The sequence below is a fragment of the Diplotaxodon limnothrissa genome, linkage group LG18 (assembly GCF_057381915.1).
Source record: "Diplotaxodon limnothrissa isolate DT_005_m linkage group LG18, D_limnothrissa_male_GT1.1, whole genome shotgun sequence".
Taxonomy (NCBI): Eukaryota; Metazoa; Chordata; class Actinopteri; order Cichliformes; family Cichlidae; genus Diplotaxodon; species Diplotaxodon limnothrissa.
In genome coordinates this window covers 1,990,545-2,013,691 of record NC_140613.1, presented here as the reverse complement: position 1 = coordinate 2,013,691, position 23,147 = coordinate 1,990,545, and the positions used below count along the sequence as shown (strand labels likewise).

Below are 23,147 nucleotides of genomic sequence, written 5' to 3'. Positions count from 1 at the left end.
TAAGTTGGCGTTAGCATTATAGCTGCCGTTAGCTTGCTGGTGGGGCGGTGACGTGCGAGGCTGTGTAGCTGTTGCGCTAGCTCCCGTGCAGCATTTTACAACCTACTACACTGTCACTGTCTCACCCAGGAGGTGCCAGGTGGAACTATTCCAGATGTTGTCAGTTATAGTAATGGGTATAAAAACAAACAGCTGGACAGCAGAAGAACCAGAAAAACATCCTCAAAATTTTTCTGTGTTTTCCAGGTTAGACTGAAGAATGGACGGTACATCAGGTGAGATGGAGGTGGCAGCGCTCGGTCGGCCTTTCAGCGTCGGGATGTTGTACGACTGTCGCAGTGACTCGCTCGTCACTGGTAAGAATTCACATGTAAAAATTCTTTATGCATCACAAACTTTCGTTTTTTAAAGCCAGTCGACTGTAGAATAATATATATATAAGTCTGGCCTAAGTCTTCTGTTGATGACGGCAGCAGTCCAGGACTTGAGTTAATTTTCTTTAAGTTCCACAGAAGAATTGGTTACATCAGAGCTTGCCAGGCTTAATCCAAATGCAGTGCAGCCATACGTGAACTTACAGTTGTAGAAGATACGGTATATGTGACTATGAGCATGGTTTTCTGGAAACAGAAACAGGCAATTCTGTAATCAGTAGAGTCAAAAGTAACTAAGAAACAATCACAACACATCATCTACTCAACACAGAGGTATTTAACAATGTCCACAAGGGGTCACTGTAGACCATAAAGACCATCAGCTGAAGCAGCAGATGTGAGCCCAAACAGGTTCCCATCACTCCAGCCTTTCTGCCAGTAAAAGTAGCCACGCCCCTAACTCCAGTATCAGATACGTGTTATAAAATAATTCACCCGTGGCTACTTTTACTACAGACAATACCTACAACCACGATTACCGACACTAACAAGCTGATCTACAATACAATACTAATAACCAATAAAACAAAGTAATAACAAACCAACAAACACGAAAACACCAGACATTATGATACAGACTTATAGTTTGTTTTTCCTCGGTGCGCCTGCTCGCTGCTGAAGTCAAAGTAAACTTTATTGTCATCTCCGCTACATACAGTCCAGTAGATAGAGAGACGAGACGACGAGGCTCCAGTTACAGCAGTGCAAGTAAACAAACAATATATTGTCATCTCCGCTACATACAGTCCAGTAGATAGAGAGACGAGACGACGAGGCTCCAGTTACAGCAGTGCAAGTAAACAAACAATATATTGTCATCTCCGCTACATACAGTCCAGTAGATAGAGAGACGAGACGACGAGGCTCCAGTTACAGCAGTGCAAGTAAACAAACAATATATATAAGAAGAGTAAGAAAATAAATATACACTTTAGGACTCGGGGTAAAGGGATCAATAACAATTTAAAATGTATAATTTATAGTTTGATGATTTAAAGTCTCACACACAACCCGTGGAAAGGGGAGGGGGCCCTGCTGCTTCCAAATAGAGCACATTTCATTCATACTGTTGTAAATCCAAGCTCATTATGGATTAATGATTTGAATCCTGGGTTCAAAGCCATCAGGTGCTCAGTTTAGAAAAAAGAGAAAAGAAGAGGAGGAGAAACGAGCAAAAGATGCAGGTAAGCAGATGTGTGATTGGATAATGGCAGCTCATCCTGAAACAATCAGAATCAGAATACTTTATTAATCCCTAAGCAAATTATGTGAGTTACAGTTGCTCCAAGAAGATATGGTAAAAATAGCAACAGTAACAGACTAAGCTCCAAACAATACATTATGTTACAGATTTTAATATTAATTAGTCATTGTCAGTTGTTGATTTGTCCTGTTCTCATTGTATGACGAGTTATGATGGCTGTCTGGTAGCTGTTTGCATACTGTAACATTCACAAGAACCAGACGGTTGGGTCTCAGTTTGTCCGTTTATTAGGCACATAAGCAAGCGGGTTGCTAACTCAGGGGAGAGCGCCCTCGTGCTACACCTCTCTTCAGCCTGGCACACACACATAACACCGAACAACCAGGTCCCCCCTCCCCTTCCTCTACACCACCCTCCCTACTTCCTGCAGCACAACCAAACATGAATCTTAAAGGAACAACAACAGTGTGCAGAGATAACCAACATGTCACTGTACAATAACACTTAACCATCGTTACACTGCCCCCCCAGCAATAAGTTCCTCGTCCCCGAGGGAACGACACAGTCTCTGAGGCGGGGTGGTAGCCTACGTTCCCTCCTTGACCTCCTGAGCCCCTGAGGTGGACGCGGAGCTTCGGGGCTTTGGGGTGAAGAGTCCGAGGGAGGGGAACGCAGCCCCGGTCGGGGGCCCCTCTGAGCAGGGTCATGGACGCTCTGTACACGTCCCTCTGGAAAGGAGGGGAGGGACTGCCCTCTGTAGGGGGCCATCCGGTCTCTGTGCAGCGCTACTATCCTCCCCCTAGGAGGCAACTGCACCCTGTAAACAACTTCCCCCACTCGCTCTAGGACGCTGCAAGGCCCCACCCAGCTGCTATCCAGTTTAGGACACCGTCCCTTCCTCCTCTTTGGGCTGTAGACCCACACCAGCTCCCCAGCACGGAAGTGCCTCCCCTTAGTGGTGATGTCGTAATTCCTCTTTTGGCGCAGGCCTGCCTTCGCCAGCTGCTCTCGGGCGTAGGAATGTGCAGAATCCAGCCGGTCCTGCAGCTTCCTTGCGTAGTCCCGGCCCGGTGGTGCCTCTGGCGCGTCCGGGGGCTTCCCAAAAGCCAACTCTGCAGGAGTTCTCAGCTCTCTCCCTAACATGAGCAGGGCAGGCGTACATTGGGTGGAGTCCTGCACTGCCGACCTGTAGGCCATGAGGGTAAGGGGAAGATGGTAATCCCAGTCCCGTTGGTGTTCTGAGGTAAGGATGGCTAGCTGCTGGGCCAGCGTCCTGTTAAACCTTTCCACCAGCCCATCGCTTTGGGGGTGAAGTGGGGTGGTGCGGGTCTTCTTAATCCCAAGGCGTTCGCACATGGCAGCAAAAACCTTGGACTCAAAGTTACGCCCCTGGTCACTGTGGAGGATCTCTGCTGTTCCAAAGCGGCTGAACATCCCCTCCACTAATACATCAGCGACAGTCTCAGCCTCCTGATCTGGGACGGCGTATGCTTCCGGCCACTTGGTAAAATAGTCCATGGCCACAAGAACATAGCGGTTTCCTCTGTCTGTGCGAGGAAATGGGCCCATGACGTCCACAGCTACTCGCTCCATTGGGGCTCCTGCTGGTTGCTGCTGAAGCTGAGCCCGGGACTGGTCCTGTGGCCCTTTGTGTGAGGAACATGCATCACAGCTGCGGCAAAAGTCCTCCACATCCCTCCGCTGTTGACCCCAGTAATAGCCCTGGCGGAGGCGGCGGAGAGTCTTGGAGACCCCAAAGTGGCCGGAGCCAGTGCTCCCATGGCAGGCTTCCAGCACAGCTGACCTCAGCGACCTTGGCACCACAACCTGCCACCTCTCCTCCCCCGTGGCAGGATCCTTCCAGGTACACTCCAACACCCCCTCCTTCAGCCTGAGAGCTGCAAACTTGGCCCATAGCCCCCTGGTACAGATGGAAAACCCAGTGACCTCATCCCAAAGGGGTTGCTCCCCCTTCTCCAGCCACTGCAGGACCGGCAGCAGGTCCGTGTCTTGTTCCTGCCATGCCCTCCACTCCGCTGCATCCACCACCAGAAGAGCCCTGCAGGCGAGCTGTGCTGCTCCGTCTATTGTCGTGAGTTCCCGCTTTATTTCCTCTCGCTTCTCACAGTAACGGCAGCCAGCTGCAGCACATGGGCGGCAAGAGAGGGCGTCTACGTTAGAATGGTGCGTCCCTGCTCTGTGCTCCACGGTGAAATTGAAGGCTTGGAGCTCCTCCAGCCAGCGAGCCACCTGTCCCTCTGGCTCCCTGAAAGACATCAGCCACTGAAGGGCAGCATGATCAGTTCTGATAACAAATGCTGTGCCGCACAGGTAGTACTTAAAGTGTCTCACCCCCGCCACCACAGCCAACAGCTCTCGTTGTGTGACACAGTAGCGCCGCTCACTCCTGTTCAGGACCCGGCTGAAGTACGCCACCACCTTCTCCCCTTTCGGCCCAACCTGCGACAACACCGCTCCCAGCCCCACATTACTTGCGTCAGTGTCCAGGACAAAAGGCAGGGTGGGGTCAGGGGGGGCAAGGACTGGGGACTCTGTCAGCGATCTGCGGAGGGTGTCGAACGCCTGCTGACAGTCCTGTGTCCAGATGAAGTCACGGTCCTTCTGCAGCAGGTGGAAGAGTGGTGCGGTTATGGAGGAAAAGCCCTTCACAAACCTCCTGTAATAAGACGCCAGTCCTAGGAAGCTTTTGAGCTGTTTCTGGTCTGCTGGTGTGGGCCACCCGGTAATGGTGTGAATTTTTTCCTCCAAAGTGCTGATGCCCTCACGACCCAGCTTGTGGCCCAGAAACTCCACCTCCCTCCTCATGAAGTGGCACTTGTCGGGATGCAGCTTCAGGCCTGCAGCCGCCACCCTCTCCAACACTTGTCTCAGGGCATCCAGGGCAGCATCAAAGGAGCCCCCGTGCACTAGAAGATCATCCAGGTAAACCAGACACCATTGCCGTGGGACGCCAGCCAGCACACTGTCCATAAGCCTCTCGAAGGTCGCAGGAGCGTTGCAAAGACCAAAGCTCAGGACTTTGAACTGCCATAGTCCCCTGTTAGTGCAGAAGGCTGTCTTCGGTCTGGATTCCGGGGACAGTGGCACCTGCCAGTAGCCACTCCGCAGGTCCAGGGTGGAGAACCAGGAGGACCCGGCTACTAAGTCGAGAGACTCATCAATCCTGGGAAGGGGGTAAGAGTCCTTCTTCGTCACTTTGTTGAGTGGTCTGTAGTCCACACAGAAACGCATCCTAGGACTTTTTTTCTTAGGCACCATCACCACCGCGGAGGCCCACGGGCTATCAGATGGCTCTATGATGCCCGCCTTCATCATTTCACACAACTCTCTGTCCGCAGCCTCCTGATGAGCCAGGGGCAGGCGGCGGGGGCGCACTTTAATAGGCTGGGCATCCCCGGTCTCAATGACGTGCTCTACCAAGTGTGTCAAGCCAACACCACTTTCTTTCAGGGCAAAAATGTCACTAAACTCTTTTAGTACCTGCCATAGACTCTCTTCCTGCTGTGGAGTCAGCCCCTCACAGTTCTTTGACCAGATACTCCTCACTGCTGAGAGCCTCTCCTCCTCCTCCGCCCGCTGTTCTGCTGGCGGGTCTGTAGGGGTCTCTGCGGTGGAGGTGGACGCCGCGGCAGATGCTGTGCAGACCGGGGGAGGAATAAGCGGCACCTTCTTCCCATCAGGGAGTACGAGGAATCCTTTGCCTAAGTCCAGTACACCACCAATGGCTCGTAAAAAATCCAGCCCAAGGATGCAGGCGTCCTGCACGTCAGCCACCCAGGCAGCATAAGACACACCGAGGTCCCCCACCTTGAACTGGAACACTCCCCTCCCTCTCATTGGGGCCAGATCACCGGTCACAGTCTTAAGTTGCACATTAGTCGGTTGCACAGCAGCTCCGGTTGGGACAACATCGGGTCGGACCAGCGTTGCATTGGACCCCGTGTCCAGCAGGGCCGTACAGGACACCCCCGCAATCGTCACTGGAACATGGCAAAAGCCGTCAACCTGGGTCCAGCCCACAGCGATGGCCGCACCGGGTGGAGGTGGTGTGGGGATGTCGTTCTCCCAGGCCCGTGTACTTCCACCTACACGGGCCCGTGGGCGTTTCCCTGAACCGCTGCAAGCTTGGGGCACTGCCTGATGAGGTGTCCGACTTGTCCACATCCCCAACTGCACAGGCCCGCTGGCATCTCCATCTGTTCCACAGGTGCTGACACAGCCCTCACCACGTGTGCGTCATCAGCGCCCCCAGAGGATCCTGCAAGCATCTCCCTCTCCAACGCTAGCTCCAGGGCTGCACTGAGTGTGGCCGGCTGAGCAAGCTGAGTTTGCATACGGAGCTCTTTAGGGCTCAGGGCCTGCAGGAACTGGTCCCGAGCTAACTCCGCCTGCACTGATGGTGGCATGCTGTCATACGCCCTCCGGCAAAGGCACTCGACTTCATGGGCCAAAATGCGGAGGGGCTCACCTGGCAATCTGCGTCTGTTGTGGAACTCCGACCTCAGCAGCACTGGTTGGTTATACTGCCCGAAGCGCCTCTGAAGTGCTCCGACCAGAGCATTATAATCTCCCCTCTGCTCCTCGGTCAGCAGCAGCAGGCATGCAGCTGCATCCTCACACGGCACAAAGCCAATTGGAGAGCTTTATGTTCCTCAGACCAGCCAGCTGCAACAGCTAACAGCTCGAACTGTGCGATAAACACTTCCCATGGCGTCTTGCCGCTGAACTTAGGCGTTTTTATATTCGCTGCAGCTTGCTGGGCGCCGCCATGTTTGTTTACATCACGTGACGGCGCGCCAAGCGAGGTCGACTCCTTCCCGCCGGAATCGCGGCCGCTGTGCGAACAGTTCCCGAGCCTAGTCAAACCTGGAGAAAATCCAGCCTCGGCAGACAGCCGCAGCGCCGTTTCCCTCACTCCATGGGCGGGCGCGCGCGGACGAACCTCCCTCTCCTCCCTCTCCTCCCTCTCCTCCGTCTCCTTCTTAATCCTGCCCGGCAACATCCTCGTCTCGTAACGGCAAGCGTCGCCAGCAACAGGGTGTCGGGCGTTCTGGGGTTCTTTTTTCTTTCTTCACTTCTGACACCAATGTAACATTCACAAGAACCAGACGGTTGGGTCTCAGTTTGTCCGTTTATTCGGCACATAAGCAAGCGGGTTGCTAACTCAGGGGAGAGCGCCCTCGTGCTACACCTCTCTTCAGCCTGGCACACACACATAACACCGAACAACCAGGTCCCCCCTCCCCTTCCTCTACACCACCCTCCCTACTTCCTGCAGCACAACCAAACATGAATCTTAAAGGAACAACAACAGTGTGCAGAGATAACCAACATGTCACTGTACAATAACACTTAACCATCGTTACAATACAATGCATACTCTCTCTCTCTTCATATGTGTGTGTGTGTTTCTCTGGTGAAATTCAGTATGGTTCCGACAAAAGTTCTATGTTAACCCTCTGGGGTCCAGGGTATAATTGGCTGTTTTTGACTACTTTTAATTTTACCTCTATATTTCACCTTTAAAATATGTTTTTCTTGCCTTGTTTGGTATCATTGTTTTCAGCACAACCTCAAATATCTGAAATTTGAGTTATTTTTTCATTTTAGTATACTATATTAGCACAGTTGATCTAAACTCAGACAGGAAATTCTAAATCCGAGTAAAAAAAAGTTATATTTTTTACTGTAAAACCCACAAACATGTTTAACGAATCATTTTCATAGCTTGAAATGCAAATAGAAATTGTACATTTCTAAAAAATTATGCACAAGTTTTGCAAACAACAAAGTTATATGGTACTATTTACCTAAAAATGCAGCCAAGACCTCAGGCGTTTTTTATATAACCATTTAAATCTATTTACAGAACAATCAGGTGTGCTGCATCAAAGAAGAAGGCACACAAATTATTTGTGCCAGTCCAAAAAATGTAGTTTGTGTTCAGTATAAGACAGAGGAGAACAGCACAGGCCTAAACCCTGCAGGTCTGACAGCAGGAGGTGCATCAGTCCAGTTTTCCATGTTGGAACAGCGTTTACACTGGAATCTGCCTTTGACGGCTTTTTTAGAGCAAATATGAAATTCAGCAGTCTAACTGACACACAATACAAAACAATAACTACACAACACACTAACTACAGCCTCCAAACACGCTAAACATCACTAATGTCTCACATAGTGATACCCGCTTTCCGTTGTGGGTGTCACTCCTAAAAACTTCCCCTTCTCCCTAAACAACCAACTGGCGCGCCAGAGGGAGTCTTCGCCCAGGGCGCCAAACAGGCTAGAACCGTCACTGTCTGTTGGGACTAACTCCCTTTTGGAGCCTTGTGGCACCCAGAGGAACTGTAGTGTTTAACATTTCCAAGTTTCAGCTCCACAGGTTGCCTCGTGGTTTTAACTGCACCCAGTTGTGTTAAAGTGATCCGGACTGTTCCTTTGTCCTGCTAATTTTTTATTTTTATAATTCTCAAAGAAGGTTTAAACTGAGCCTTCAAACAGAATTAAAACCTGCTGCTTGCTCAAAGTTGTTGGATTCTAGCAGATTAGTGTTTGAAGTCCTGTGGAAACAGCCGAGGTTTTATTATTCCTGCTTCTGACTTCTATTTATGCCTTTTTGTAAAAGAAAAAACAAAACAAAAACAAGCTCTAACTAGCTCCTGTAATCAATGTGCAACTGACAGGGCCTAAAGATAACATAAAGATAAGAACATCTTCCCTGATCCTCATGAGTAAAGTCAGTCACTATTAAAACAAGTTGGCAGCCATGATGCAACACCTGGAAATCCGCTCCAACTCTTAGAGCGCTTTTCCATTTGGAGCTACTCAGGTTGGCTTGAGTCGACTCAGTCTTTACGATTTCATCATTAGCTGGTAATACCTGGTACCAGATACTTTTTTTGTACCAACTGCATGTCACTGATTGGCTGATCAGTGACATGCAGTCTTTTGACAGTGGCGTCACTAAATTAGTTATTAGAACGTTTCCCTCAAGGAAATCCAAGCTGCCATTTTTGACATTATTACTGTCATTATCTTAAATACTGAAAACTCAGATGCAGAGCCTGAACTCTTCATCTGGAAGAACTCAGTTAATCTGGTTCATCCAGACAAACAAAAGATTTGTGCTTCATTTACTTTTTTTATTTCATTTTGGTGAATAAAGAAAAAGAGATGAAAAACAAAACAAGGAAAATCATGAAATCAACAGCAAAAGTTTGACAAGTTTGCTCATAGAAACACACCGCTCTGTTTGTTTATTTTAAAATTCACATTTTTTAAAATCATTTTTTAACATTTATTTTAGAGTGTGATTTAATTGATGGAGTCCTGGTAGTACTTTTGTTGCTTCTTCTTTTGCAGGAATGACTCTGTGGGATCGTGATGACCTGATGAAAGATGTTGGAGAAAGACCGCAGGCCTCTAATGATTTTGAAATTGTTGCATCTGAATCAATTTCAGACAAATCTTCAGCTCTGAATGTTGAAGCTTCACTGAAGGCAAGTTTCTTGGGTGGACTGGTTCAGGTTGATGGATCTGCCAAATATCTGAATGATAGTAAATCTTCCAGAAATCAGGCCAGAGTAACACTGAAGTACAAGGCAACCACAAAGTTCCAGGAGCTGTCCATGAATCATCTTGGAAGAGGAAACGTGAAGCATCCATATGTTTTTGATCAAGGCTTAGCAACACATGTAGTCACAGCTATTCTTTATGGAGCACAAGCTTTCTTTGTGTTTGACCGTGAAGTTTCTGAACACGAAGATCATCAAGATGTTCAGGGCAACTTGAAGGTGATCATCAAGAAGATTCCCTTACTTTCTGTAGAGGGTGAAGGTTCCCTGAAGATGGAAGAGAAGGACAAAGAAAGTGTTCATAAATTCTCCTGTAAATTTTATGGAGACTTCTGTCTTCCAAAACCACCAACAACCTTTCAAGGTGCAGTAGAAGTCTACCAAAGCCTGCCAGGATTACTGGGAGACAAAGCTGTACCAGTGAAGGTCTGGCTGCTGCCACTGACAGCTTTAGATTCTTCTGCTGCTAAACTCGTCCGTAAGATCAGTATAGGATTAGTTCAAGAAGCACAGACAGTCCTGGAGGACTTCAGTGAGCTGGAAATGAGGTCCAATGATGTACTGAGAACCAGCACTGCACAGCAGTTCCCACAGATTGGTAAAAAAATTAAAAGTTTCAAAGAAATGTGCTCTGAGTTCAAGCTGGAATTCCAACAAACTTTGGCCAAGAAACTTCCATCAATCCGAGGAGGAGGAGAAGAGGAAGCTGAGCTTGCAGAGATCCTGAAGAAGAGACTTTCTTCACCTTTCAGCAGCAAAAACCTGAACGAGTGGATGGACTGTAAAGAGAGAGAAATCTACACTTTAATGTCTTTTACCAGGATGATGAAAAACACCAAAATCATCTCGTCTCAAAATGATCTGTACAAGGAAAGTCTGAGTGCAGAGCATGTTGTGTGTTTTGTTTTCACCTCTCTGGGAAAGGATGAACCGTACCTCTCAGCTTTATCAAGATACTTAAGAGGAAAAACCAACCCAGACCTTCAAGATCCTCACACTCATGATGTAGAGAAGGAACAATGGTACGCCTCAAAAGAAGTAACAGATGAAATGAGGAGGAAAGCAAAACTCTTCAGTGATTTTGCAGAGGCCAACAAGGAAAACAAGAACATGAAGTTCCTGACAGTGGGGTTAACTAATGAAACTCAGAAAAGTTCCAGCATCTACCTTTATGAAGGTGGATTTACTGTCAGTGAGAACTTTGAGCCTCCTTCAAAGCCTGAAACTGTGACAGCAGCTGACATAAACCACAACAGTGTGACACTGAAGATTTCTCCACCCAGATTTGGAGCAGAGAACATCACCTCCTACTCTGTTGAGTACTGTGTCAGTGGAGAGGATGGATGGCAGCAGAAGACAGAAGCAAAGGCTGAAGAAGTCACAGTGAGAGATCTGAAGCCAAACACAGAGTATGTGTTCAGATGCAGAGCAGTGACCTCAGCAGGTGTCGGACCAGCTAATGTAATCAGTGATGCCATTAAAACTTTACCCTGCGGCCCTCCTGGAAAACCTCAAGCTCAGCCATATTCAAGTGAGATATCAGTTAGCTGGGAGAAACCTGCTGAGCTCGGAGAGGATGTGCAGATACATGGTTACATTGTGGAGTATTCAAAAACAGATGAAAATGAGGAAGCTCTGCAGTGGAACCAAACACAGTCAGCAGGTGAAAAGGTGATCCTTTCAGGTCTTCAGTCAGAGACAGAATATGCAGTCAGGGTCAGATGTGATTGTGGTTCAGCTGGAAGAAGCAAAGAAAGCATCACTGTTAAAGTCTGCACAACATTTAACCGCCTCGCAGAACTTCTCAGGATTAAAAGTAAAAAGATCAAATCTGATTCCCCCTCAGTTTACAAACTGCCTCTGACAGAAGAACACATGAACATAGATGGATGCAGGAAGTTTAACTTTGGAGAAGAAAGCACGAGGCAGAATCGTACAATAATGCTTTTTGGAGCGACAGGATCAGGAAAGTCCACTCTGATCGATGGGATGATCAACTACATTGTTGGTGTCGAGTGGGAGGACAGTTTCAGGTTTAAATTCATTAATGAGGATCAGTCAACATCACGAGCTCACAGTCAGACCTCTGAAGTCACTGTTTACAAAATCAACCACCAGGATGGATTTAAAATCCCGTTCTCTCTGACCATTATTGACACTCCAGGCTTTGGAGATACAAGAGGCATAGAAAGAGACAGAGAGATCACAGAGCAGCTACGTAATCTCTTCTCTGCTCAGCACGGTGTCACTGACATTGATGCTGTGTGTTTTGTAGCTCAGGCTGCTTTAGCACGACTCACACCAACACAAAAATATGCGTTTGATTCAGTGCTCTCAATCTTTGGCAAAGATGTGGCAGAAAACATCAGGATCCTGGTGACATTTGCAGACGATCAGAGACCTCCAGTTCTAGAGGCGATCAATGCTGCAGGAGTCCCATGTCCTAAAACAAAAGACGGACTGCCGGCTCACTTCAAATTCAATAATTCAGCCTTGTTTGCAGAAAATAAATCATTTGAAAGAGTCAGCAGGAGTGATGTTGGTAAAGGAGGACGTTTTGATCAGATGTTTTGGGAGATGGGGGCAGAGAGCATAAAGAGCTTTTTTGCTGCTCTGAATCTCATAGAAACTAAAAGCTTGACACTGACAAAGGAAGTCCTCAGAGAAAGAAAGCAGCTCCAGATTTCAGTTGGGAATCTGCAGGAGCAGGTGAAACTTGGGTTAGCCAAGCTTGAGGAGATAAAAGAGACGAGGGAAAAACTTAAAGAATATGAAGCAGAGATCAGCAGAAATGAGAACTTTGAATTTGAAGTTACTGTCAAAAAGCCTGTTCAGGAAGACATTTCTCGCTCTGGAAACTACATCACCAACTGTCAGCAGTGTCATGCCACCTGTCACTACCCTTGTGCCTATGCAAATGATGCAGATAAAAGGAGCTGTGCAGCAATTGGATCAAATGGATATTGTACTCAATGTCCAGGAAAATGTATTTGGAATGTACACTTTAACCAGAAGTACAGATGGCGCTATGAACGTTTTAAAGAAAAAGTAACAAGAAAAGATCTGCAAGAAAAATATCTCAAAGCCACAGGAGAGAAGATGACTGTCCAGAAAGTGATTGATAAACTGAATGCTGAGTATAAAAGTTTGCAGGCTGACGTAGTGAAACTGGTGGAGGAATCTTCCAAGTGTCTGAACAGACTCAAAGAGATAGCACTGAAGCCAAACCCTCTGTCCACTCCAGAGTACATCGACATGCTTATTGAAGGAGAGAAATCTGAGGGCAAAGAAGGCTGGAAGCAACGAGTTGAGTCTCTGATGTCCATGAAGGAAAAAGCAGAGACAATGGCTAAAATAGAGCAAGGAGAGAAACTCCTTCACTGAACATTCATGTGATCACAAAGAAGAACAAAGAAAAGGTCGAGACCAGTTTGAACTGAGACGATAAAGATCTGAACTCAGTCGATGAAGACAAACGACACGTGTAAAAAACCTCATATTTACTGTTTGCTTCCTGATAAGATCTCATTTTAAACTGATTTATCTTTAACATAGAAGTGTGATTATATTTTATTGGACTTTACAATGTTCAACTTTTTACTTTCAGCTTCTTTATATTCTTTAACTTTGATCTAATATTAAGTTTATTTTCTCAGTGACTCCTGATGTTGATGTTTATGGACTTTTTATTGTGTTGATTTTTATGCTTTTATTTAAAAAGTGTAATTTTACTTTTTGTTTACTTTCCTGTAATTTTTCTGGATTTTTCTGTAATTTAGTTGCTTCATAAAACACAGTAAATGTTTATCAGCTATCAGGGCGCTGCTAGGATCAGAGCTTTGAGGGTGCTGAGCACCCAGAGAGCTGACCAGCCAGGCAACAAACTTTACTCGGAGGAGTTTGAGACCGTCTCTGTCAGTCCCTGCATCCTTAAGTGTCTCCAGTTGTCCTGAGTTCCCTCTGTCTGTCTCCTTGGTGCATTTAAACCCCTGTTCCTCCCTGTCCTCGTCGTCTGTTGTCTTCGTCTCCGTTATCAGGCATCATAATTTTACCATCTCTGTGCAAGTCTGCAAATTTCTTTATTAAACCATAAGATTCTTAAATTCATCAAGTCTCTCTGTGCCTCGGTCCTCGTCACAAAACATGACATCACTGTTTTGTACATTTTAACACAATTTAATCCCACATTTTGAAAAGTCTGTAACAAAACCATCAAATCTGATAAAGGTTATTTAAATGCTGCAAAAGAAGAATGGATTGGAATAAAAAATATACAAATCCTAACCTTAATTACTGGGAGAATAATGAATGATGCTCACAGTGAGTAAAAAGTAAACTGAGTGCATTTTTGGACAGAGATTCACTTTTCATGTGTGTGTATAATAGGTACATAATAGGTACACGGGTACATAAAAATACACTACAAAAACAGAAGAATCCTTGAAATCTACGAATGTACAAAATAATGATAAAAGAATTATAGAAATGGAGGAACCTCTGCCTTTGGTACAATCTCTACAATGTATGAAAAGATCTTTACTGCAGATTCTACTATGGCTCTGCACAGTTTTTATTTTATTTTAACCAATGTGACTTTTCATTTTAGAAACAGATTGCAATTTTGTGTTGTAAGATTTATGAGTTTCATGCTTTCATAGTGCTACTTGGGAGAGCTTGACATTTTCTCAGTCACTGTAAAAAGTGTGAGAAACACTGATAAGTGTATGTGTGCTTTTGGAAAACATTTAAAGCTGCTGCACAGAATCTTTGAAACAAGCTTAAAACATTTTTAGAATATAAACAGAGCTTTAATATCAGACATAAAATTGCAGAATAAAATACATATGGCAGATAAACCTATACTACAATTAATGATATCAGCTTGGAAAGAAGTAATAAAAATTGGTGGTTTGGAAAATGCCTCTAAGGTTTTAAGATGGTGTGCATATGATTCAGATTTTACTCCAAATCAATATGATAATAGATTCAAAAACTGGATTTCAAAAGGTTTAACCAATTATTATTCATTTGTCCATAAGGGTGCATTTCAAAGCTTTGAATCTTTAAGGAGCAAACATGACTTGGGATCTGATGCTTTTTTTAGATATCTACAGATCAGAAATTATTTTAATCAAAACTTAAAAGTGAACCTAAACGAATTACAATTTGTAGAAACATTCTTATTACTAACCAAATCTGAAGTGCAGAGTAAAATTATTTCTAAACTATATAACAGCATCCGGCGGTGTAAAAACGACAGCACTCTGTATATTAAAGCGAAGTGGGAAAAGGAGGGTAATTTGACAATTACAGACAAGAGTTGGGCTCACGCATGCGAGATACAGTGGGCTACCACTGGGTCTAATGTTTGGCGTGAATTTAGCTGGAAAAACATTTTGAGATTTTTCATTACCCCTGCTCAACAAAGATATCGAGGAATTGGTGATGAATGTTGGAGATGTGGGGGAGACGTAGCTAACCATTTCCACATCTTTTGGGACTGTAAAGTTATTCGCCAGTATTGGTCTCTAATCCATGATCATTTACAAAATGTTTTTTCATTTGTTTTTCCTTCAACTTTTGAGACCATGTTTTTGTGCAATGCACCAGTGGATAAACTGAATTCCAACGACGGAAGACTCCTGTATATCCTTCTGGCCGCAAGTAAAAAGCCTCTTACGAGAAGATGGCTTAAGCCTGAACCACCAACGATAGAAGACTGGATACATTCTGTACAAGAGATCTATAGGATGGAAAAAGTGTCATTTTCTCTTAAACTTCAGAGGGATACCGTCTACGGAATATGGTCTAAATGGACAGACTATGTTAAGCATATGAGGTGTGATTTTGCGTATGATGTTACAACCCTGAGTACTATGTAAACCTACCTGCCTCCTAACCCTAGTTTTTTTTTTGTTTGTTTGTTTGTTGTTGTTTTTTGGGGGTTTTTTTGTTTTTTTCTTCTTTTCTTTTCTCTTCTTTTTTTGTCTTCTTTATTTTTCAATTATAAGTTAAAATGTGACAGCAAAGAAAATGTAAAAAGGTAATAATAAGATAATAATAAAGATAATAATAAAAAAAAAAGAATATAAACAGAGCATCTGCTTCTCTCTACAGCTCCTCACTCCACCAGGGCTGTTTGGCACTTGGACCATCCCAGCCTTGCTGTATTGGTCTATTTGATTCGCCTTTGCTTTTATTGTTTATTTTATTTTATTTTCACTTACTACACACGGGACAGACTTGACTGGGGAAAAGAAAAGGGAGAAAGAAAGAGGGAAAGAAAAACAGTGGGGAAGAGGAACAAAACAAACCCAACAAAACAAACAGACAAAAAATATACATATCAATCACCTGGATCAGCTGTTGAGAAAGAAAAAAGAGAAAACAAGCAAAGAAAACGAGAGCAACATAATAAACAACATCACGATGATCTATGGGAATATGACAGTAAATACTAAATATTAAACATTATTGTGCAGCACGTAAGATCAACAGAACACAGTGTGCTTTGAGGTAGGAGCCAAAAAGGGTTTAGTTTGTGTGTGTGAGCACCCGTGTGTACACCTGTGAGCATGAGTGCGCTTGTGTTTAACAGGTTCCTTCATGTAATGATCTGCTAGAGAAGACCTTCCCAAAGTGTGGGGCCCGCCCCCTAGGGGGGGGGGGGGGGGGGGGGGGGAGCAGAGCCATTGCAGGTGGGGCGCAGAATGAAAAGGGGGGAAAAAACAAAACGCTTGGACACTGCTATCACCGGGCGCCCACAGAAACGCAAAGCAGGAGATGAAACATCGTTGAATATGTTTCCAAACCAACTTCATTCTAAGCCAAAGACTAGAAAATATGGTGAAGCAAATCTTCCCTTTGGTTTCACCTGCACAAGAGCCGAGGTAGGTCTTATTAAAACCCGATCCTTTTGTCCCCATGATAGAACAGAGAAAACCCGACTCATAGTGGTCAAAACATTTATATTTCTTTTTATTCAATCATCTTCCAGAAGAGAGAGACAGAGAGAGAGCCCTGCACAGCCCCAAAGCCAGTTGCAGAAACTCTAACATTAGAATTTAAAAACGTCTCGCATATAGGTGTTATTTTGGTACTTTACACGTCACACAGTTTCGATACAAACACTCCTTATATGGTACAAGTTCCTCTTTTCTGTCTGGCTTCCTGTATTTATTAATATGCTTGTATAGCTCTACACTAACTTCCTGCTTTTCAGTCTGGCTGAGCACAGTTTATGAGTCTAAAGGGGCCTTGCTGTACAAACCTTCATTATTAAAGTACATAAAACAATATAATAGAAAATAAGCCTTAAAATCTATATTTAAATCTCAACATCATATAACCAAAAGGCTTTGAATAAATAATAGTAGATAGGTCTGGAATGATTTTCACAAAGCCTTCTTAAGAAGAATATTTCTTATATAGGACCAATGTTCCCTCTAAGCTGCGCTGGCTCGGTCTCTGCGCACACAAAATCTGCGTTGCGCACAAAAAGTGAAGCCACGTTAATGACAACGTGTACAACCATTGGAGATGTGAGCAGGACAGACGGAACAACTGACGGACAAAGTGTGGACTTTATACCAGTTTTTAAATTGTGTTGATCGGCCACGTAAAACCAGAGTTATGATAAAATATCTGCAATGTTTGTTTTTCTTCCTGAATACTGTCGTTGTTTATATTTACTGCGGGAAGAAACGGTAAAAACGCCTGTGAGCAAAGACACCCCCCCCCCCTCCCAGCCTTTCCTATTGGTGGAAAAATGCACCATGTGGACCAATCAAAACAGGATATGGCAACATGGCATTTAGTTGTTTAGGGAGGGGGAAGTTTTAGGAGTGACGGCGTGTTTGAGATGTGAGAGATTTGCAATGTTTAGCACAAATCTTGTGTAGTTAGTGTGTAGTTAGTGTGTAGTTAGTGTGTAGTTTTGTTGTGTGTGTCAGAACAATGAGGCGCCTGCTGAGTGTTACAGGTGTTACAGCAGTGACACATCTGCTGCTGTCAGGCCTGCAGGTATCAGGCTGTTGTTCTCCTTCATCTCATAGTGGACAGGAATTATTTTTTGGAGCGGCACAAATAATTTGTGTGGCATCAGATTTGATGCAGAACAGCTGATTGTTCTGTAAATAGTTTGAAATGTTTGTTTAAAAAACGCCTTGGCTGCATTTTTAGGTAAACAGCTGCAAAAAACTTTGTTGTTTGCATAACAAGGAAACATTGATTCTCAGCCAGGCCGAGTGTGTTTACTATATTTGTTAAAGATGGGTTGTTTACAACGTTTTGGCAGCAAAGACGGGCAGAGAGGCTCCCAGGTGCATCTTCAGCAGGGTCAGGTTTATTTAACCCTATGCTTGGACTTGTCACCGTGGCCATAACATTATCAGAGGTTACTTATTGACCCTAACAACTACATTTCAAACAGTACTGATCAACAGGTGCTCATACAACAAGTGGCACAGACTTTATTAATATATTTGTAAATAATATTTGACCTAAATATATGGGTCTTGTGATTTGAAGATTTAGGTTAGATGCGTATCACAGTGGTTCCATTATATAAACACTCCGGTGTAGGTGTATATAGTGTACACGAGTATATGTAATTGCATAGTGTATATGTGAGTATATGTCCAGTGTATACAGGTATAAATGCCATAAAAACATTCCACACCATGGGGATATCACCGGGTAAACTCCAGAAAGTTCTTAATATTTTACTGGTCAAGAGAAAGAAGAATGCAGACTGTGTTTAAATCAACCTCACAAATGTCACAGATCAGTCAGTAGGGCTCCTGAAAAGTCTGTGACACATCTGTGTGAACATCACCAGTTAATTTGGAACACTGGTCCCCTGACACAGAGTAATGTAGTGTACAAACAACCTCTTGCAAAAACAGCTGGCAGAACATAGAAGAGCTCATTGGTCCAGGACTCCACAGTCTATTCACACCTACAGGCTAAAATTCAAGTGTTGCAGCAGCTCAGGATTACAAATAAATCTTCCCTAGTTCAAAATTAAAAAGTTAAAGTTACAAGTCTAAAACAGCAAATACATGTGTGTATATTCATATAAAACTGAACTTTAAATTGAAAAGAGTATGAGAAAGTTTCAAGAATGAGACATGTATATGTATGAACTAAGCATGAATAAATTTAAACTGCAATAACACAGTGTGGGTGCTTAAGCTGTTCTCAAAAGTCTTTTTCTTTCCTTTTTGTAAATCCTGTATAACAAGTGTGACTTGTGGTTCTCCCTGTTTACAGAGGAAGCAGGTCACACATTCCTGAGAAATCAGTCCCTCCTCTCTGTATGTCCTATAAAAGCCAAAGGTGGGCAAAGTTTGTTCCTTACAGAGACGTCAGAGGCAGAACAACCTGAGAGACCAACTCCTGTGTGCAGTGAGTACTGTGGTTACATATTTTATTTGCTTCCTGACTGTAGTTATCTTTTGAATAAAAGCTTAATCAGTATTCATATCAAGTCAGTATTTTTTTTCTTATAACAGAAAACAGTTGAAACCTTTAATTTTCTTACTAAAAATCATTTACCTTCATCAGCTTTTTCAAATAATCTCACTTTGTCAAATCACAACAACAGTCACGTGACTGTTGTTGTGATTTGACGCTATATAAATAAAATTGAATTGAACCTTCTGTGAATGGTACTCATGGCCACTGAAAACACAACAGAGTCAGCTGTTACTAACTAACTACTACTAACCCAAGTTGCCTACCGATGCATCCATCAGAGCATGAATGTGTGTGTGAATGTTAGTTAAGAAGCACTAGCTAACAGCTGAGGAAAAAGTGCTTGTGTAAATGGGAGTGATTGGATGACTGTACGAGTTCTGTAAAGCGCTTTGAGTGCACATGATAGAGTAGAAAAGTGCTATAAAAGAACCAGTCCATTTTCCATTTATCAAAATCTCATCTTTAAGGTCTCACATTCACAGGCAGTGTTAGACCTGGATCTGCCTTCTAAGTTCTCTGCTGTTTTTCTGCAGTTTGAGCCTGGGAATTTTTCAGTCTTAAAGGAAGCAATCGACCATTTAAGACCTTATAATACTGATGGATGTCTCTGTCCCACTGCAGCCTTTGCTTAACCGGTCTTTAACATCATGTAGACAGTTATCACAGACCTTTCTCAGCCTAAACGAAAATAAGACTGAAGTTATTGTTTGTGGAAGTGATGCCCCTTTGGATAAGTTAACTGATACGCTCGGTCCTCTTGCTTGTCATCACTTCCACACTGTAAGAAATCTCAGTGTTTTTAGATAGATCTTCAAATTAGAGAAACAAGTGTCCACAGTTGTCGAAATCAGTTTGTATCAGTTATGTGAAATTGCCAAAGCGAAGCCTCATCTTCCTCCTAAAGACCTAGTAAAACATTTATGACTTCATCACCTCTAGACTGGACTACTGCAATTCTCTCTACTTTGGTCTTTAACACTCATCTCTCCATCACTTGCAGTTCGCCCCAAATGCTGCTGCATGTCTTCCAACAGGTGTTAGAAAGTCTGAACTCATCACTCCAGTTTTAGCAAATTTACACTGGCTCCCTGTAAAATATTGTATTGATTTTAAGATGCTTTTACTTACTTTCAAAGTTTTAAATGATATGGCGAGCAGTTACTTAAGCAAATTCCTCAACACATATAACCGCAATAGAGCACTGAGATCTTAGTACAGCCCAATAAAGGAGATGGGGCCTTCACAGCTGCAGCGCCTAGACTCTGGAACATCTGCCACTCAATATTTGTACTTAAGAGTCTATACAGCGTTTCAAATCGCGTTTAAAACTCACTTTTTATGCTGGCTGTTAATTCAAGTTTGAGTTCCATCAGGTTTGTTTTATGTTTGTTTTGTTTTTATGTTAAATATGTTGTCATTGAAGAAACTGTTTTTACCAGAGACCAGACTGCATCAAATTTATTGTTCTGAATATTTCCAGTTTTGTTTTTGGAGGAACTAAATCTGCAGGTTTCACCAGAGAAGCTTCTGTAACTGGTCATTAACAGCTCTGTGGGAGTCACGGTGGTGGAACGATATCGCAGACGTTCAATTTCAGAATTGTTACAAACCAACAGGATACACATGCAGCCCATGCAATAATGTTACTTTAAAATGTTTCCACCTCAAAGGGCCGAGGGAAGCTCAATAGGTGAAATTTTATATGAATCATTTTCTGAAGCAGTTGAAACATAGTAAGAACTGAAATATATTTAAGAACTAATTCAACAATACTTTATAAGTACATACTTCACACATATAATTTAATTGGTGTTCCTTAAATACAGTCTTAGTAACATGAATAACCTCAACTTGCTCTCACAGATTTATTTGTGTCCATCGTTGTTCGAGCACTTCCATGTTTTCTAACATGTGGAAGGTCCTGAGTGTGAAACCAGCTGCTCTGTTTGTAAATTTCTTTTCTCTGGTTTTCCCTCCTGGTTAAAGCTGCAGCATAAAGCTCAGACTATTTCTGAGAAATCAGAGTTCTTCCTGACCTTCCCAAAGGAACAATAGCTGGTGGAGTGTGTTCCTGTCAGGGACTTCATTCTGCTGTGAGTATGTGGTTTGACTTGTTTTGTTTGTTTTAGATCTTCCTGATTCCTCATTGCTAAGATTTTTTTTTAATATTTTTGTTGTGAGTCACAAGGCATTTTCAGGTTATTTCCTGTTCAGACATTTTTTTAATATAATTTGCATATTACGTTCGTACCACAAAACTATATCAGCCAAATGAACTCCGAGCTGCTGTTTTATAAAAGAAATGTCCATCAGCTGTAGAGACGCTGTAGCTTAAACTGCCTGTTGTCATTCTTACAGTTTCAAATACTGTCTCTCTCAATCTCGGTGTGGCTGTAACTCAGGAGGTCACCGACTAATCCGCAGGTCTGCATGCCAAATATTCATGGGCAACATCAAGTTGCTCTCCAATGCATCCACTGGAGTATGAATGTTAGATAGAAAATACTTGCATAGAAAAAAAGTGCTTGTGCGAGCAGGTGAATGAGACAAGTTGTGCAAAGCACTTTCAGTGCTCAGAATACAAAGTGCTGTATAAGAACCAGTCAGTTGGCAACCTTGTGGTTTAGAAGAATCAGAATCAGAAAGGGTTTTATTGCCAAATGTTGAGCAGGTTTACAACATTAGGAAATTGCTGCGGTGCTTCAGTGCAAACATACTGTCATAAATTACGTTTAAATAGACATGAGAAAAAAATAAGAATAAGAATTAAAAGTGCTAAGTAGATAGATATATACATGATATATACATGAGTGCAGGTGGTGATCAGTGCCAAACATGGAATGATGCAGTGACACAGCGTAGGGTCATGTGTTAGTGGTGGGAACAGTCATACGGTTATTGTTCATGTGTCCAACAGCAGAGGGGAAGAAACTGTTCTTATGGCGAGAGGTTCTGGTGCGAATGGACCGGAGCCTCCTGCCTGAGGGGAGCAGGTCAAACAGACTGTGTCCAGGGTGAGAAGGGTCAGCTGAGATCCGGGCTGCACGCCGCAATGTCCTGGAGGTGTACAGGTCCTGCAGAGATGGGAGTCTGCAGCCAATCACCTTCTCAGCAGAGCGCACAACACGCTGCAGTCTCTGTTTGTCCCTGATAGTGGCTCCAGCATACCACACGGTGATGGAGGAGGTGAGGATGGACTCGATGATTGCGGTGTAGAATTGCATCATCGTCCGTGTTGGCAGGTTGAATTTCTTCAGCTGCCTCAGGAAGTACATCCTCTGCTGGGCTTTCTTAATGACGGAGGTGATGGTGGGCTCCCACTTCAGGTCCTGGGTGATGGTGGTACCCAGGAAGCGGAATGAGTCCACAGAGGTGATGGGGGTGTCAGTCAGGATGATGGGGGGGAGTGGGGCTGTGTGCTTCCTGAAGTCCACAATAATCTCCACTGTCTTCTGGGCATTCAGCACCAGGTTGTTGTGGTTGCACCAGGACACCAGACGTTCAACCTCCCTCCTGTAGGCAGACTCGTCCCCGTCAGAGATGAGCCCAATAACGGTGGTGTCATCTGCAAACTTGATTAGCTTGACAGACTGGTGGGTGGAGGTGCAGCAGTTGGTGTACAGGGAGAAGAGCAGAGGAGAAAGAACACAGCCCTGAGGGGAGCTGATGGTCCGGGAGTCCGAGACATTCTTTCCCATCCTCACATGCTGCTTCCTGTCCGTCAGGAAGTCAGTGATCCACCGGCAGATGAATCACTGACTTAGACCACTGAAGCTTCAGCTTTCTGTCTTCTCACCAATGAGAGGAGCAGTGTGAGCGAGAGTGACTCACACTCTCCTTTGATTACATTTACTGGACTATTGTTATATTATTGTGTATGATATGTTCGCATCAGTGTTGAAAAGATATGCACATTATATATTTGTTTTTATTATATAGGTTTTTATTTGTTTAAATACTAATGACAATGAAGTGACCAGTGCTGTCAGCGTTGATCTCGTCAAAATGACGTTAACCCCATAACCACATTAACGCGGCAAATCTCCGGTAGCTCGTAAACGCGTGAGCACCATGCAGCCCTACGCATGGGGCGATCCACGTCAACTTGCTTACGGATATTTGCCGCGTTAATGCGGTTATGGGGTTAACGTCATTTTGACGAGATCAACGCTGACAGCAATAGTTTATACACCAGAGGGTCTGATTGTTGGGTTTTCTCTGTATTATTCTGGTCTTTACTGTACAATGTAAAGCACTTTGAAGTAACTGTTGTTGTGATTTCGTGCTATATAAAATAAACTCGATTTCATTAAAAAATATTTAGATTAACAGTTTTCTGGAAATGACCTACTGCCAACGTACGATACTCGTGAAGAAAAACTATACAAAATGTGTTTAGAAGCATTTCAAATGAAGCTTTGCAGTAGATGT

At 43.9% G+C, this 23,147-nt stretch overlaps 1 protein-coding gene across 3 annotated transcripts; it reads left to right on the top strand.

The window, feature by feature from the left end:
* The first annotated feature begins 259 nt into the window (after window positions 1-259).
* LOC146612766 (uncharacterized) lies at window positions 260-12,620 on the top strand. 3 transcript variants are annotated; one of them, XM_085377376.1, is made up of 3 exons: window positions 260-356; window positions 9,025-10,728; window positions 11,008-12,620. In XM_085377376.1, exons 1-3 carry the CDS (start codon window positions 260-262, stop codon window positions 12,618-12,620), a joined length of 3,414 nt encoding a protein of 1,137 aa, XP_085233502.1. The 3 variants fall into 3 exon arrangements, with proteins under 3 accessions (XP_085233502.1, XP_085233501.1, XP_085233499.1); XM_085377375.1 differs by having other exon boundaries at window positions 9,025-10,783; window positions 11,018-12,620; XM_085377373.1 differs by having other exon boundaries at window positions 9,025-12,620.
* The last annotated feature ends 10,527 nt before the right edge of the window (window positions 12,621-23,147 follow it).

Bases quoted from the DNA above. Each gene is read 5' to 3' on its own strand.
- LOC146612766 (XM_085377373.1), top strand. From the start codon at position 260: ATGGACGGTACATCAGGTGAGATGGAGGTGGCAGCGCTCGGTCGGCCT. The intron at 357-9,024 runs GTAAGAATTCAC...CTTCTTTTGCAG, and splicing joins CAGTGACTCGCTCGTCACTG to GAATGACTCTGTGGGATCGT.